The following is an 18,059-nucleotide window of genomic DNA, read 5'->3' as shown; positions in this document are numbered from 1 at the left end:
AAAAAAGCGTGGGCGAAAAAACCATGGTGCAGTAATCTAGTTCACTTTACATAGGATAGAGCTGGGCTGGGCTGGGCCGGGCCGGGACATACTTAACCCAAGGCTTTAGTCCAAGAGTGGCCCAACCCGAATCCAGGAGTCCAGGACTAACAACCGAAATCTAGCCCAGCCCGGCCCGGCCCGGCCCGGCCCGGAAGCTGAAAAGCAGCCCAAATTCAGTTACACGGATAAAACTATAAAAGGGTTCTCTTCGCACTGCGCAACCCATCCTCGCTCGCGGGCTCTCTGCCTCTCTCGCTCGCTGTCGGATAAAGGAGAAAAAGAGAATGGGTAGATCGGTCCTCTCCCATGTTATAAGCCTCTCCATCACTTCTCCTCGCTTCCTCTCTAAAATGTACGCTCTTACCTTCTGGTTCATGCTCTGTTATTTCTTCATCTTCTTCTTCTTATTATTATTATCACTCCTTGCGTGTCTTCTTGTCTTCCAGGCAGGTCTAGTGGTCGACTGCAGAGAAACTACTTGGGAAGATTGGGCCGAATACATCGCCATCCAATCCCAGATGGTTACTTTGATAGTTCTCGATGCTACTGCACTGTTGTTTCTGTTTCCCAATCCGACGCATCGGATATACCTTCGACCTCTGTGATGTAAGTTCCCTCACCTTCTTCAGTTAATGGATGCTGAGCCAAATCGTTGGAATGTGCGTTGTTTTATTTTTAATTCAGGATTCTATTAATTTTCTGCTCAGCTAAATGATGTTTTACTCAGCTTCTCATTTCTCTCTTTTATCCACTAATCTGTGCGAACACTTACCATTTTTTACTTGGATCCTCATTGAAGAAGTTTATTTCGGTTTTCAACCTTAAGAAGGTTTTCTTGGGACTTTTTCTATTGGGGTCCTATTTTATCCAGCTCTTAAAGAATAAGTTTTCTAGAATCCTAACCATTTTCCAACGTGTTGTTAGAATCAAACTATCAATCCTAATAATCATGTGAACATTCCCAAACATTTCAGTAATTACTAGAAGAAACACATTCAACACCTCAATGACAAACAAGATACCTATCATGTTCAACAATGACGCCATAACTTTACACCTTACTATTTTGAATTAGACTTAGCTGAAATCCCATTGCAAATTGATGAACTGTTAGTATTTCAGCTGTAACACTCTCCCAAATCAAATATGGTGTATGGGATCTTGACCTTCTTGGGAAGTTAGTTGAATAACCTACCAAATGACTTTAAAATCATCCTATGAATTTTAATCTCTGAAATTTGGCCTGAGGAAATGTCAGTTCGAAGTTTAAAAACAAAATACAAGCTCAAAAATAAGGCTGGGCATACATTGACAGCCCAACACTGACCCAAAAGAACAATAAAATTAAGTTGGTTCAAATCCAATCTAAACTAAATTTACCCCTAGATTCCATAACGTGGGAATTGCTGCATTATCCTGCCATGTGGCTGAACTATGTGGTCCATGGAGAAGCTTGCGTAGACTGTTTAAAGGACATTATGCCTTACTTGGAGGAGGATATAGAGTTTTGAGAAAATCTCGGCGAGATAGAGGGAGAGCATAGGTTGTTATTACCAAGGATAATGTAAGGGTATTGAGAGATCAATAACCCCCCGGTGTTGTCCCTTAAAGCTCCAATAAAACCAAATCAAACAACACAAGAATATGAAAACCAGATTTGAGATCAAACCCAAATTAGGGCTGTAAGAGGGGTAGCATGCGGTTGGAGATGGAGGGCTCAAAATGGGATTGATAATGGATTGATGGTAGGCCCTAAGATGCTAATGAAAACCCTCAAATATATTTGCAAGTTGATGGTTAGATTGAAAGATATGAAGGTTGATGTAGATAAGTTACTTAATGGGCTTATTCTATTGCAAATAAGCCTTAGGTTGGGTTATGTATGTGTTGGGCCTTTGATCCCTTGAGTTTTCTTTGTAATGAGCCACTTTAATGAGCCTAAAATATAGGTAGAAAGTAAGAAAATGAGATTTAATTTATTAGTTTAGCTAGAGTCCTGTTTTGAGTCTATCTTCTTAGTTATTTCAGTTTCCTAGTCACTTTAGATTTCCCAATTATTTAAAGATTGAGTTAGGCCTTTCCTTTTTAGTGTTTGTATCAGTTTTGACTCTTCTATATAAGTTTGTAAGGGGCTACAACATTAAAAACGAATTTGATTGAATGAAAAAAAGAACGCTTTGTGTTGGAGAATTGTGAGATGCAGTGCTGTGAGAGACAAATTGAGTGAGATGCCCTAGGGGAGAGTGAGATGTCCTAGGGGAGAGTGAGATGCTCGACCCAACCTATTCCCCTACCCCCATTCTTCCCCTTATTCTCTTATTTCTCTTTTGTTCATACTATCTGTTATATTGTCTTATTTTTATTGAATTAACTAAAGATCCTACCTGGGATTGGATTACTTATGGACCAATCTTACATTATTTGGTATCAGAGCCTACCCAAACTAAGGATGGAGCCACACAATTTTCAGAGAAAAGTTACTTCATACATGTTCCTCGATTGGGTAAAAGAATTGTACGTCTACTTTGATTCCTGCAACTTGACAGAGGCACGAATTCAATATGCTTGCTCTCAAATGAGTGAGTGTGTTCGAATCAAATGGAGAATCCGTGAAAGGCAACTTCAAGCATAAGGGCATAAGCCTAGAACTTGGGACGAGATGGAGTACGCGGGCATGTACCTATCTAAGTATGAACGAAGAATGTACTTCCCTCCACCAGATTTCCAAAAGCCACCCACAACGAGACTCATGTGGAAGAATTCGAAAGAAACAAGGTTGCCACAATGGACATTGAGGTTGAGGCTGAGGAACTTGACACTACAACAACTGTGATAATTGTGAACAACCAAGAGGAAGATCCTAAGGAGCTTGAGATTGAAATTGTGGAGGTTAAGAATGCAGTGGTTGAAGACGTTCATGTGGATGATCCCATGGATACATTTGGGGCTGTTGAAGTTAAGAATGTGGAGTTTGTCATCCCATTAAAGTATCTTGAAGATCGAGCTCCTCACATTCTAGATTACATCCTTATTAACAAAGAGCTACCTGAATTTTTCTACGGCTTGAAAAGGGACGTGCACCATGCTATAATCACCCTCACACTCTACAAAATTCGAGGACGAATTTTTTCTAAGAGAGGGCAAATTGATGTAGATAAGTCACTTAATGAACTTATTTTATTGTGGATAAGCCTTAGGTTGGGTTATGTATGTGTTAAGCCTTTGATCCTATGGGTTTTCTTTGTAATGAGCTACTTTAATGGGCCTAAAATATGGGTAGAAATTAAGAAAACGGGATTTAATTCATTAGTTTAGTTAGGGTTCTGTTTTGAGTCTATCTTTTTTGTTATTTCAGTTTCCTAGTTAGTTTAAGTTTCCCCATTAGTTAAGGTTTGGGCTAGGCCTTTCCTTTATAGTGTTTGAGTCAATTTTGAGTATTCTATATAAGTTTGTAATTGGCTACAACATTGAAAACGATTATGATTGAATGAAAAAAAGAAAGCTTTGTGCTGGAGAACTGTGAGATGCAGTGTTGTGAGAGACAACTTGGGTGAGATACCCTAGGGGAAAGTGAGATGCTCGACCCAACCTATTCCCCTACCCTAATGTAGACTAGGGTAGGTAATGCAGGAGTAGATTATAAGAAACTACCCCAGCAGTTTATAACCCCAAACAATACAAATAGGACCCGGAAACAAAGAAATAAGGCCATCAAATAAACCCCCAAGGACTCAATATCCATACATGAGCAAAACCAGCCCAAAACCTAACCCGATAGGAGAGAGAAAGACCTGCTATAGAGCTGGAGAGAGAGAGGTGCGGCCAGGTCTGTAGGAGTCCGATTGAGCTGCACTCTGGGGCATAGATAGTCCCTAGGGAGGGTACAAAAACCTAAAAATTTGAAGGACTTCCGACGGTCGGTTGTTGAGATATTCACTTTCTTGAAAATCAGACCTCTCTGCAAGAACAACAACTTGTCTTCTTCAGATAACCTTCAAGAGATGATCGATTGACCTTCTTAGAGTATAGAACCAGTCCTCCAAAGGATCTACAGATAAGATCTCAGACTTGGGCAACAATAAGGGTCAATTGGCTTCAAGAACAAGAACTCTTTGACTGACCAATTCTGATTTTGAATGCTTTAACAGATTTGAACTTCTAATAACAGTAAACAGAAAATAGAAAGGAAATAAAGTGATTAAAATAAAGAAGAAACAAGGGAAGTGGGAGAGGAGGTCGCTATCTCGCCCGGGCTTCTCACCCACAGCTATCCCGACTGCTCTAAGCAATTGATTGCAAATCTTCTTTATTCAAATCTCTGAAATATTAGTGTATAGGCTCCTCTATTTAAAGAGGACAGAATTACAATCATACCTTGACTGGGAGCTAGTTTCCAAATAGGACTAGACATTCCTACTACAACTAGGACTTCTAATAGAACTAAGACTAAACTTCTAACTCCAACATGGAGTAGGATTGACTAACTAATAGTCCATATAGGACATTACAACCAACCAATGGCCTAATGGGCATTTATTGAATTAAATAAATAATTAAACTAATGAATTAAATCCCATTTTCTTACCTTCTACCCATATTTTAGGCCCATTAAAGTGGCCCATTTAAAAAATAACCCATGGAATCAAAGGCCTAACACATATATAACACAACCGAAGGCTTATTTGCAATAAAATAAGCCCAAGTGACTTATCTACATCAGTAGGGAGTCTAACCAAGTCTCAACTGCAGGAACTTTTAATCCAAGGAACAACCAAAAGCAGTCCCAACAACATAACAGAAAATCAGAATAATATAAGATAGTCCAGCAGGCTATTGATTCAATATGGCAATAGTAATCAGGTCAAACCAGCAGAATATAAAAGCAGATCAGCAAGCTATCGATCTCTAGGACCAGTACTTCCTAGGACAGATCAGTATCGGCCAAGTAGGAATAAACCAGTGACCATTAATAGTTAAAATCAACTGAAAACGATGAACCAAAGGCCAAAGAAACCATAGGAATAAAATCAAACCAATCAATCTCAGATCTGGCCACACAGGTCACTAAGAGACAAGAATAGGGTGATTTTAAATAACTCACAGTTGGCTGATCAGAACAAGTCCAGACCAGGGTCGATCCTTAGTTAGACAGGGAGGAACTATCGACCAGAATTGGAGATCAAAACCATGGCTGGAACTACTTCCAACAGTAGAGGCTGATTGTAACTTTTGACAAATATTCTGGGCAGAAGTTGCAATATAAAGTACCTGATTTGTGTGGGCAGCAGTATACTCTTGAAAATAAAGCTTGAAAAGAAAGAAAAAGAACATGTGAAGAAGAAGAAAACACTTATAGTAGATCCTCCCGGGCTTCCCACCGTAAGGAGTTGAATGGATCAAACACCACTCCCTTCCACTATGATCAAACACACAGCAGTCCCAGCAGAGACATAGCAGCAAGTCTCTTTTTTTCATTCATAAAATCGTTTGAGGCTTAATGGGAACCCTCTTCTTTATTTATAATAATGATGGGGGGGGGGTGATTACAATTTACTAACATCTAGTTACTAAATCTGGAAAAGTAAACTCGGAAATAAAACAACTGGAATTAGAAACTAACTTATGACTGAAAATTAGAAACTAACTAGGTACTGAAATTAGAAAGTAAATAACCCCATCAAAATCCAACTAAAAAGGAAATCAATGAAAAAAGGAAACGAACTAGTAATCCCGTGCTCAATCATAAAGCCCCTCTTTTAGACCCATAAAAGTGGTCCAATACACTCCAACCACATAGACTGAAGGCCCAACACATATACAACCCAATCCTAGGCTTATTCCTAATAAAACAAGTCTATTTTGGTTATTAATCTACATCATACCCCCATTCTTCCCTCTATTCTCTTATTTTCTGTTTTGTTCATACTATGTCATACTATCTTATTTTTATTGAATTGACTAAAGATCCTACCTATGATTGGATCACTTGTGAACCAATCTTACATTAAAGGTTTTTTATTTCAGCAATTAGAAATAGGTACCTTAATGAAGAACCTGGAGAGGGGAAACCAGCTAGCTGATGGGGCCCTACTTCTGGTCGAGTTCCTCCCTTGGGATGTCCAACAAAATCCCAGAAGGATTCTTCAATCAGGTTGCAGGTTATGGAGATCTACAGATGCACCTTGCTGACCTTGAAAAATGAAACTAGAAGAAGCTTCTGAAACAGAGGATGGAAGTTGCTGCTGGACACCAAACCCTGGTCTATCTCTCTCTCTTTTGTGCAAGAACAAAACCCCAAAGGGCTTGCTTGATCTGAGTTCAGATTGGGGAAGATCAAGCCTTAAAAAAATATCTCTGCAGAAGATTCTTAACAGCAACAACAAACCAGAAAACTGGGACTGATTATGAGCTCTGAATATGGAAGGTTAGTTATGGAATGATGAGAGTGATAGGGGGAATGGAAGGGTGATTCGATGGGTGCTGAGGGTGGGGTTGTTGGACTATCTCAGTCCTTGGGTCTCTCACCCTCAGTCTTCTCAATTAGGAAAAAGCTTACAATAATCATACGTAAGGAAAAAGCTTACAATAATCAGCCATATATATAGGCTGTGACTAGGCCATATCTAACTAGGAAAAAGCTGGACCAATTTAGGAAATTAACAAGAAGTTAGTTTCCTAAAATAACTATAACTAAAACAAATAACAAATAGTTTGTGATAACTAACAACTTGCTACTAACTAACAGCTTTCCTAATCTAACTGAAACTGAAATAGCTCCCCAACTCCTATGACTACACTTCATAACTTGCCAAATATAACCCAATAAACTGCGGTTTGTTTGGATCGAAAGGGCTAGTGAGCTGGGGCCAGTGAGCTCAGCCCAGAACTGGCTGGTTCGACCAGAACTAGTGCTGGCCAGCTGTCTGGTATTTAGTCTTCTTCTTCCTTCTTTGGTAAGTGTTGCCAAACCTAGGATGATGTACATCAAAGGAAAGTAAGGGTGAGTGTGAAAAATAGGAGAGAAAGTTGGCTGTTTTGAGTTGTCTAAGTTGGACTGTTCACGAATCAAGTGACTAACATGGAAGGACAAACAAATTCGAGGTACCATGCTTTCATTGCCCCATGGTCTTCCCCCTTTTGTTTTAATATACTATGAGAACAAACATGAGTGAATCTATTCCAATTCCCTTAATTTGCATTTTTTATTCAAAGTAGCACTGTCATATAGTAGTTCTAGTTACTACGTTTTTGGACCTTCATACCTGACTTATGATCAGCAAGGAGTTTAGAGGAAGGTGTGGGTGCAAAAAGTGAAGAGTGAGAGAGTTATTGGCTTATTGTGGAACCTTGCAAAAGTGGAGCTTGCACATATGGCTCTTTTTGCTCCAAGTTAATGCCAGTCCAAAGTCATATGTTGATGTTGAAGAAGTTCAAAAATTATGACTATTAGTCCAAGCATGCCCTATTTTTTTCCCGAATGATACTTTTAATCATTAGAATCACTAATATCACAAAAATTAAGATTATTGGGTCCATATAATCTGGTCCTTTTGTCTTGGAAATGATGCATTCACTTTGGTCCTTTTATACTTTTTTTATGTGGTATGTTTCCCAGGATTTGGATTTCTTTGTTAAATGGATTCAATCTGGTCATCCTATTGAATTTGTGTTTCTAGGAGACACCACAGTGAGCAACATTCTTTTGTCCATCACAACATCTCAGCCTTATCCCAACTAAATGGGGTTGGCTACATGAATTAAATAAAAGAAGACGGAAAAAACAGTTAAAACACACCTAAATGTGGTCAGCTACATGGATAGCCCTCCAATCGGATCTATTCGAGTTCATACTTGGGACATTAATGTAGAACTAGGTTACAAGTAAACTATTCCAACAGATTACAACCCTAAACAAACAATTCAAGACCCAAAAGCTAACTTGAGACTAATTAGAAATAGACTAGGAGACAAGGGAAATAAACCAGAACCAGAACTATCCCCACAAGATAAAAGGCTAATCAGTACAATTAAAACCAGAAAAAGACCCAATCGGCCAGGAGAGAGAAAAGACCTGCGATAGGGCAAAAGAGGGAGTCCTGTGGCTGGACTTGTGGAGCTCAGTTTGGGCTGCAAGTCTGGTTGATGGTAGGTACCAACAAGGGTACAAAACCCCCAATTATGAAAGTCTTCTGACTGCTGGTTTGTGAGATACTCCCGTTCTTGATTTCAGACCTAAGAGAGAGAAATGGTTCAAGAACCTCAGGAACAACAGCTTAATCACTTCAGTTGGGCTTCAAGAGGGGATCAAATGGTCTCCTTAGAGAGTAGAACAAAACCATGCAATGGTCTACAGATCAGACCTAAGGAAAAGGCAGGCTTGAAGATCGATTGGTCTTCAAAGAGGCTTGTAGAAGGCTGATCGATCCTGGCAGTAATAGGGCTTTAACAAATCTGATTTCTTCAAGAACAGTAGCCTAACAGCAAGCAATTAGCAGAGAATAAAAGAGAAAAAACAAGGGAATGTGGGGGGGAGGGGTGGCTATCTCTGCCTGGGCTTCTCACCCACAACTATCCCGGCGGTTCTAAGCAATTGACTGCAATTTTCTTGATTCAAATCTGAGAATTAAGAGTACATGAGCTCCTCTACATATAAAGGTCAGAACTAGCTATTAAGAGCCATTACATATTAGGAGTTGGACTCCAAATAGGACTAGACTAGAACCCCAATTGGAGTAGTAACTAACTAGTTATTAAACAAATTGCCACTAATGGGCATGTTACAATCGATGGGCCCTTATTAATAACAACTAAAACCCACACTTAAGTGGGGGTCGATTGAGGCTTCTTGGACTGGGCTTTCCTTCTGCGATGGCCTAGTCCAAAGTATGGATCTACATCAAACATGACCTAAATTACATGGCTTTCTTCACTACTTCTCCTATTGTCATTTAGGCCTACCTCTAGCTCTTTCAGCTCCTTCAATCTATAGGCCTTTGTTGAACACGGCCATACCACCTCAAACAGCTTTATCGGAGCTTATCATGATTTTGAGCAACTCCCAAATCAGCCCTAATAGGGTCATTCCTTTATCCTTCCTACTTTTGCCACTCATCCATCTTAGCATCCTTATCTCTGCTACACATAGCTTATCAATATGACACTTCTTAACTGCCCAACATTCTACCTCGTACATTATAGCCGGTATAACGATTGTTTTATAAAACTTTCCTTTAAGCTTTAAAGGAATACGTAGGTCACACTACACCACTTACGCACCTCTCCACTTCATCCATCCTACGTTAATCCTCTGTGAAACATCATACTCTATATCGCCTTCTTAATTTATGATTGATCCTAGATACTTAAAATGACCACTTTACGGTACCTCTTTTTCCTTAATCTTCACCATTTCATTATCCATTGTAGTATGACTAAAGTTACACAACATATACTCTGTCTTTGTTCTACTTAGTTTAAAACTTCTTGATTCCAAGGTTAATCTTGATAGCTCCAGCTTAGTGTTAATACCAGCTTTTGTCTTGTCCACCAAAACAATATTTCAACTAAGTTTGCCGAGAATCAATGGATTTAATGCCGACTTGCATCACTGTCAATCTTATCTAGCGTGCACAATGTATTTCTTATATCTATGCTCAAAAAATATGTGACGGACCCTTCTCACGTGTTAAATTATAAACCTCTAGAGTTAAAGGAGGACTTGTCGTATAAAAAAAGTACCCATACAGATTTTAGATAGTAAACAACAAGTACTTCAGAACCAAAGAATCTCTCATGCAAAGGTACTTTGGAGGAATCACACTGTTCAAGAGGTGTCATTGGAATGAGAAGAGGATTTCAAGGATGCCCCCATCCATGGAAGAGTATTAAATTGTCCAAAGTTATGTTTTAATTAGAGTCTAATTTCAAGGAATTAGATTCAATTTGAGTTAATTGAACCAATTAAGGTTCAATTATGATTTGCTTGATTTAAAGGGAACCAATTAGTTCATTGAACCATTGGATCCATACTTGGTTCAATGGAATAGACGATGGGTTAGGATATGGATGTAAAGAGATGAAGGCAAAGGTGAGATGGTAAGTAAGGGACAAAGGCACCCACGTCAAAGGAAAATTCATTTACATGCATGAGTCAAAGACAGGTAAAGTGGGGTTTTCGTAGGGAAAGAATAATGAGATTTTTATATAAAGAAGAGGGGTTTTGTTCCCTCATACGAATGAGCTTCTTTCATTCCTTGCTTGTAGTAATATATATATATATATATATATTTTGATGTGCTCAAATTTCCTCGATTCTTTTTGTATCTCTCTCCTCTAGCTTGGAATTTGACAATCTTGACGGACCTGAGTGAAACAATCTTCTTTCTATTTACTAACTGATTTCAGGGAGGACAAACAAGGTAGTTATCTACTTGTCCTTTTCTTTTAAGATGTAGTAACACACTTACATTCTATATCACATATTTTCTTTTAATTCTATCTTTTGATACCTTTCTAATATTTATGCTAACGACAATTTTAATCTAAGAAGAATAAAACGAATGAACAAGTTTATATGCAGGTTGGCCTAAATGATACTCCCAGATTTTTTATTGGAAAATAAAATGTAGGTTTCTTTGTTATATACTGGAGTCTATTAATTGTACTCCTTATTTCTCTCTTCTATAAAAGTGACTTTCTTGGCTAATTCTCTTTTCTTCTGATTAATGGATTCTTAATTGTTGAAAACTAAATTCTGGTGAAACCATAACATTTTCCATTGTGGTTTTCACCCTTAAATGTCAGCACTGAGCTGTTGTTGCTAGCAGTAAAAATTCCCTGGCAACCGTAGGTACTATTGGGTTGGGGCCTGGGGGATGTGGTATCTTAGGCATCTGTCCAGTACTAAATAAGCCAAACTTGGGTATAGCACTCCTGGAAAATAAAAACTCGTGAAAGAGCATATAACTTAATTTTGTTTCCTTCGCACATAAGAAAAATTATTATGTTACAATGATATGCTCCATATACAATAGAACAAGTATAACTAAAGAGCACATAGAGCCTTTTTCTGGCTGTGTGGTTACCTAGCCCCAAAATGACAGCCTAAATACAAGTTTGGTTGCCTGTTCAGGCGCTAGATGCCGTAGGCATATATTTCGTTCAAGTTTTAACCATCAAAAACAAGAATCTTACTTGTACTGTCATTCTAAAGGACCTCTGTTACTGAATCATATTTCTTTATTCTGATTTCAGAACACTGTTAAGCCCTCAAATTGCTGTATTTCATTACATAGTTCCATATTGATTCTGTTTGATTCTTTGAAAACCATGATATGGAATTCTGGTTTTCTGTCAAAATTTCAGTTTCCCATTTTAACAAGGATTCTTCGTTATTCTTAACACTGACCATTGGATTGTTCTGAACTTTACTGAAGTATTCTCCCTGCTAAACTGTCCACTAGACCAGGAAATTGGACACTTCTGACCAGTCTTTCTTCTATTTTAATTATTTCTCCGTTGCTGGTTACTTTTCCTATCCTGTGATTCTGGAAATTATTCGGTGATCTAAACCCTAGTGTCTTGGTTGATTTAGAATCCCATCAATTGATATCAGAGCTATGACTAGACGTGAACTATCCAAGATATGACTGAGAAATACAGACAACTTTCTTGTGATATGGCTGCCCTGCTACAATAGGGGGGGTGAGTCTTCCCATTCCCCTAGACCTGAAAATCCCAGGACTGATTAGGGAATGCCTTTCCAGTCTTCTGCAAACAATACCATGAGAGCTTTAGGGAGAGGACCACAGAGAGTACCTATACAGAAGCCTACTTATAGGATACTTTGCATACTGTACTTGATGCTGGTTTCTTTTCATATCCTGCAATTCTGGAATTATTTGGTGATCTAAACCCTAGTGTCTTAGGTGATTTAAAATCCATCAAATGGTATTCTGGAAATTATTTGGTGTTGGATTCTGACACCCACAGTCATATCTATGTAATCTTACGACTTGCTAATAGAAGAAAATAAAAAGGAAAAACCGTTATGTTAGCCTACATATAAGCTCTTCTGGTTACTGCAGTGTGTAGAGGTACTTTACAGTGGGACCCATCCTTCAATTGGAAGCAGGGTCCACTGTAACGAGGCATCCCTTCTGCACATGCTAGCATTCCCACGCTTCTCTAGTCCTCCAAGAGAGATCCTGGCTCTTCCACTCAATAATAGTCCAGTTTAACTTTGAGTCTTTTGGCTCGAACTTTTACACCCCATATCTTGATGATTTAACTCTTGAAGGGACTTTACTTGTGATCCAATTCATTCAATTTGAACTCTTAAGGATATGATTGAATCATTTGATCTTGATGCATTTTATCACGATGATATTCATTCCTCAATTATTATTATTATTATTATTTTTTATCAATGATGATATTCATTAGTAATTTTATGAGCTTTATGATGCTTATAAATTATGAATTTTGTGTCCTGAGCATTATACAGGTTCGTGATAGTTGATAAGCACTCGCTGAGCACGTTTTTTTATTTTTATTTGCATTTCATCTTAGTACCACACCACAATTGGGCTTTGGGGTTCTCCAGATGGTGTCGGGATGGCCATGTGGCAGGTTTCACCAGTATCATATGTACAACTGTCGAACCCATCTCGTCCTGTGTTAACATGCACCATGATCAACAATTTTACAAGGTAAAGGGAGCAGGTCCCATGAGGGGCAAGGCAGGATCCTGGGGTTCGTCAGCATATCTTATTTTAGCATGATATAGTTCACCCAATACCCTAACCATTAGGGGCCGGACAGGAGAGGGTGGGTGAGGACACTGGTTAAATCTTTTTTATTGTGATAGATAACGAGATGATATTATTCGAAAGAGAGGACCCCCATGAGGCCGGGGCATCAAGGGCCCGCACAAGGGACTACACAGTAGGATATGCCCAAATATAATGAATCTTTATGTACACCTCCTCCCCTAGCCAATTCATCTGCCTGAACTGGCAGACCTCATTCTCCAAGAAGAATATAAGTTTGAAGTTTCCTTGATCTTTAAGGAACTTGCCTTTTCTGGTCAGGTGCATGTATCTCCATGGCCTGCTTTAACTTTCAGAATTTTCTTCCCTGAAAAGGTTTGTTGATCCTGTTGATCATTCATGGAGTCCATAGATTTACACGACTGGAAATGCCACAAGGGCTGTCTGGTTGCAAGTAAGGAAGGGAAGTGAAATCAGTTTAAACATGAAAATGAAAACTTTTATCATCATTACTGTGTAACTCCTTTAAACTCTAAATAAGGTGATAAAACTTTTCAAACAGAATCCTTTGGTTGCCCTTATTAAATCCAAGGAATTTGATTGCAAAATGTAAAGTTTAATAACCAGATTTGGAATGTTTTGAAGTTAGTTACACAATTATTTTAGGTAATGATTACAGAAGTTCCCGTTTTAGTTTTGATTTAATTTTACGTTCCTTCCCTTTCTGTCTCTTGCAACAAGATGAAGCCAAAGGAAATTTCATGAGGCTTGCACCGGCACCATGTGTCTGTGCTCCATAGAGCAAAGAAATGCATGTGCATCTTGCTTGCACAACTGTCTAATGTGAATTTGTATTGTTTGTAAGTGAAGCTTTTAGAATGGGATTTTCTTATTGACACCGCCAAAGGTGTAAACATATTTGTAACCTTACTTTTTACCCTTTTAGTATAACGTACTTTTTTTCCCCATGAGGGTAAATATAGTCATTTCACAAATATAAAAAAATGTGCAAAACAATGACAACTTTTGATAGGTGTCAATCGGTCGGGCCGGGCCTGGCCGGTCTTGGTCAAGCCTAGTCGGCTCGGCCAATTTCTAAGGCTGCACTGTGAACGCTTGTTTAGCTAAACGGGCTTAGCTAACGTGGGCATGGTACGGTTAATAATCAGGCCGGTCGGTCTCGGGCTTTAAATGGGTCCTCTTTAAAATTGGTCTCTTAAATATGCTTGAAGAGGAATACCAATAAAATGAGGCAAAGATCGGCATAGTAAAGAAAAAGATTCCATAGTTAAAATGGATTAAGCCAAAGATGGACACAGTAACTAAATTACTAAGGTACTCGATCTTTAACCCATGAAACTCAAATCAATTAAACTATCTACATAACCCAAGTTTAGCAAGTTCAAATCAATTAAACCATACATAAAAATTATGAATGTTTATATAACAATTACCACAATCTCAATTGTACATATCACATAGCCTTAGCATTAATAGTATTAAAAAAAATTAAAATAATACAAGTAGTATTAAAGGGGTCGGGCTAGGTCGGGCCTAAAGGAGTCGGTTCAAATCGGGCTTGTAAATGTGTCGGGCTGGTCGGGCGCCCGTCGAGCTAGGTGGCTACACCGTGTACTACCTATTTCTAATTGTGTCGGGCTTATTAATAGGGCCGTTCTAGATCAGGCTATAAATGTGTCGGGCTCGGTCGGGCTTACCGGTGCGGGCTTGGAATTGACACCCCTTGAGTGATACGTCACTTTCAAATTATTTGTCCCTTGTCTTTTGGGAATAAGACAAGGGACAATTAATGAAGGTGTCAAGTTCTAAATACACCTTTAGAGATGTCATTTAGATACTCCCTTTAGAAATATATCAACTAAGTTTGCTGAGGATCAGTGGATTTAATGCCGTATTTTGGTCAGCTTGCTGACATAGATAATACTATATTGATATCCCCTTAAAAAATGTGATGACTAGGCCTAATCAGTACCATGGTTTCCGGTGCTTTGATTGTCAATATCTATAAATTCTGAAGTAATTTTATGTATGCATATGGATCTAGTAAGAAAATTGGATGTGGAGGCATTACATTGTTCAGCACTATGTTATTACTGCTATGCATGTTGCGAGGAAGATTTTGTCCGTCTTGACTGGAAAACATTTTGGCTATTATATTGTCACAGATTTTGGTATCTCCATCATCATTCTGATTTTTCTTTTGTAGGTTCACTATGAGGAAATCATGTCCGTTTCAGCTTATTTGGATAGAGTTTTGGCAGTGGGAGCCACGAAAGCTGCCGTAATAGCAGATGCTACTCTCAACAATATCTACCAAGAGATCAGATTCCACAGAAAGAATTTTTGTGAGGTCAGTATGAAAGCGACCTTAATGTTGACTTTTGGTAGATCCTATCGACACCTAAAGGTAGATCCTATCAACACCTAAAGGCCACATGTTTCTTGGTAATCCTCCAAAACACATTATTATAAAGTGAAACGATCACTTTCAAGGTCTCACAGGGAGCTACTCTGTTGATTGTGTTATATCCTAATATTCCTTTATGTTCATTGATTCTGGTATCTGGTAGTTGATGCAAACTCATCTTGTAAATTTCTAGTAGAAAATCATCTTTGCTCTATTGTTTGTAAATTTAAATAAGATTTCTATCAGCATGCCAAGAATTGGAGAAAAATAGCCTTTTAATGTTTTAGATGCCAGTGCGATGCAATGAAGCTGTGGATTTAGTGTTGAGGTTATGGCCCCTTTCAAGTCCTCGACAAGTGAAATGTTGGTTTAGTTAAAAGTACTTGGGACATATTATTTATCAAGTACTCTGCATAGTCGGGGTCAGATTGGTGGGTTCAACTCACAAAAGACAAGGTAGTAATGGAACATGAGAATCACGAAAACTACGACAGCTATTACACTGTTACTGTGGAAGCCCTAGGATGAAGTTTCCTTGCACTAGACAGCCAAGTTTGAAGTTCATATTACACCCATGCCCCCTCCCAAAAAAAAAAAAAAAAATCTACAACATCCATATAATGGCTGAACATGCCATAATTCCTCCCCCTTCCTCCTGGATGTCTTTATCTCATTATGTCTAGAAGGTATTCTGCTAAAAAAAATATGCAAAGGGAGTTGTGAAGGATAGTATGATATAGTTTCCAATAGAAACGTGTGATACTTGCTATGGTAGAATAAAATGACGCACATAGTGAGCTTCTGGATCATACGATGTAAAAATAATTCCAAGCTCCCCCACCACCCCACCCACCCACCACCCACCCACCCACTCACTCACCCAACCAAAAGGAAAAAAAAAAAAGAACAGAATGAGAAAAAAGGGGGTATCTTCAGATCCAGCACCATAGGAATAGGTCATGAATCTTTGGGGTGGGGGGGGGGGGGCGTTATAGGCCAGAAAAAAGAGAGTTCACACAATCACACCATATCACCATAAGCAGGAAGGCAATTAAAAGAGAAAACATTCAGCACCTTGTATATTTGTTCCTCTTATTTTTATTATTTATTTATTTATTTATTTTTTGGTTGGAATTAAAGATAAACCCATGGGCTGTTATTAGGGTTTATCATGTCCAGGGTGGTGATTCTTATCTATACAAGCGATGGTGATTGAAAGAAAGAATCATGATCTGTCCAAGAAAAACGCATCCATATTTTGATCCCACTCTTCCCACCAACAGCTTTTGTTTCTTTAACAAATGAGTGGATGTGACCACATTTGCAGAAGATCAGGGGAGTAACATGACAGGAGGGAGAGCAACAGTAAGCGAGATCCTACCTTGCAACTTTGTATCATCCCCTTGCCTGTGTCTCTGGTGGTGGTAGAGGAATAAAGTAAATGTATGTGTCTCAACAATTCTTGCCCTTTCAACCTTTTGCTCAGAAATTGGACAGTGCAAGATATGACAAGAGCCAAATGCCCCCATTTATAGCCAAAGCACTCATTGCAATCATTATTGGGATTTTTCTCTCATTTCCCTTTTGTTCATTTCATGATTCTTCTCATTATTCTTGTAATTTATTCTCCACTCATAAAAATTCACCTAGCATTGTGATGAGGAACCCATGAGTTAGAAAGGGAACAATGCATTTAGAACATTATGATCCATTATTCTAGTGTATGAATTAGCTTTTTGTTCAATAAACATTTTATATCTATTTGATGAGTAAAGTCTGAAGCCTGGGCAGTGTCCCATAATTGTGGTCCATTAGATCTGAGATGAGAATGCAACAATTGACAATTGAAACATCTTATAACATGTCACATAGATCAATTCACCTCAAATTTCCATGTGCCTATGTAGTTACTGTGTACTCAGATTTGGCAGGTTATTATCGGTGAACCAGGTTACGATCGGTGATCCGTCGTCCTTGCAACACCACTATATCTGGGATTGCAGTGACTTAATCAGGTTTGAGGTGTGTTTCTTGTTTCATTTGGTATGCCCAGGAGGTGAACCTTGTGGTAGACCTTCAACATTCTTTTAGTGACAATTTCTACATTATTTCTGTCTGGGTATGAAGATCAACTGATGATCATATACATTGAAGAAATAAATGGGTAGGGGCAACAGAAAATAGCAGAAGTTGGATCTGAATTTTGATCTGTTCATTGATCTGATCAGGACCCTACTTTTATTGGCTACCTGCCTGAAGTCAGATATACTTGGAATGGTTTAGAGAGAATCTCTTAACCAAGGGTTAATTCGGGTGGTTGGATGGGACTCAGAAAGAGTGTATATGACCTTCCACAATAGGGATGGTTAGGTAATGATGAGATTGTGTGGTGGAGTCACTATTCCAGGAGTCAAATCACAGTGTGTCAAACACAGGAGTGAAGGAAAACTTTTTCCTTCATTTATATGATTAATCTAGATGAAAGGTTTTCCTGAGGAATCTAACTCTCTATTTGCACAGTATGTTCTGTTCTATCTATCTTTGGGTAAAAGCTCCTCACCACCCCCAGCTGAAGGGAGTAAGAAATGGTGTTAGAAATGTCTTTTTATTATTTCTCAACTAAGTGGAGGCTCATTTTGCAGAAAATATTGGGAAAAATAAGTTTGTTTTAGAAGGGTATGTAACAGAAATCCTTAGAAACTATGAATTGCAGAATCATGTTATGCATTTCAATTAATTTCTTAAAGTAGAACCCTAATATGATTCTTATGGAAGTAAGAAAATGTAATATTAGCCTATTGTAGAACAACAAACAACAA

The 18,059-nt window shown here is 38.5% G+C and overlaps 1 protein-coding gene across 6 annotated transcripts; it reads left to right on the top strand.

Annotated features, from left to right (window-relative positions):
• The first annotated feature begins 263 nt into the window (after positions 1 to 263).
• On the top strand, positions 264 to 18,059 carry LOC122060055. 6 transcript variants are annotated; one of them, XR_006134216.1, is made up of 4 exons: positions 264 to 394; positions 489 to 648; positions 15,040 to 15,183; positions 17,172 to 18,059. XR_006134216.1 is itself a non-coding variant. In XM_042623213.1 (4 exons), the coding sequence occupies exons 2-4, from the start codon at positions 583 to 585 to the stop codon at positions 17,329 to 17,331; spliced, it is 351 nt and encodes a 116-aa protein (XP_042479147.1). In that variant the 5' UTR covers positions 264 to 394; positions 489 to 582; the 3' UTR covers positions 17,332 to 18,059. The 6 variants fall into 6 exon arrangements, 2 of the variants coding, with proteins under 2 accessions (XP_042479147.1, XP_042479155.1); XR_006134208.1 differs by lacking the exon at positions 17,172 to 18,059 and adding an exon at positions 16,568 to 17,001; XR_006134214.1 differs by lacking the exon at positions 17,172 to 18,059 and adding an exon at positions 16,420 to 17,001.

The sequence above is a fragment of the Macadamia integrifolia genome, chromosome 2, assembly GCF_013358625.1.
Source record: "Macadamia integrifolia cultivar HAES 741 chromosome 2, SCU_Mint_v3, whole genome shotgun sequence".
Lineage (NCBI taxonomy): Eukaryota > Viridiplantae > Streptophyta > Magnoliopsida > Proteales > Proteaceae > Macadamia > Macadamia integrifolia.
The sequence above is the reverse complement of the archived record's forward strand: the minus strand, read 5'-3'. Positions and strand labels throughout refer to the sequence as shown.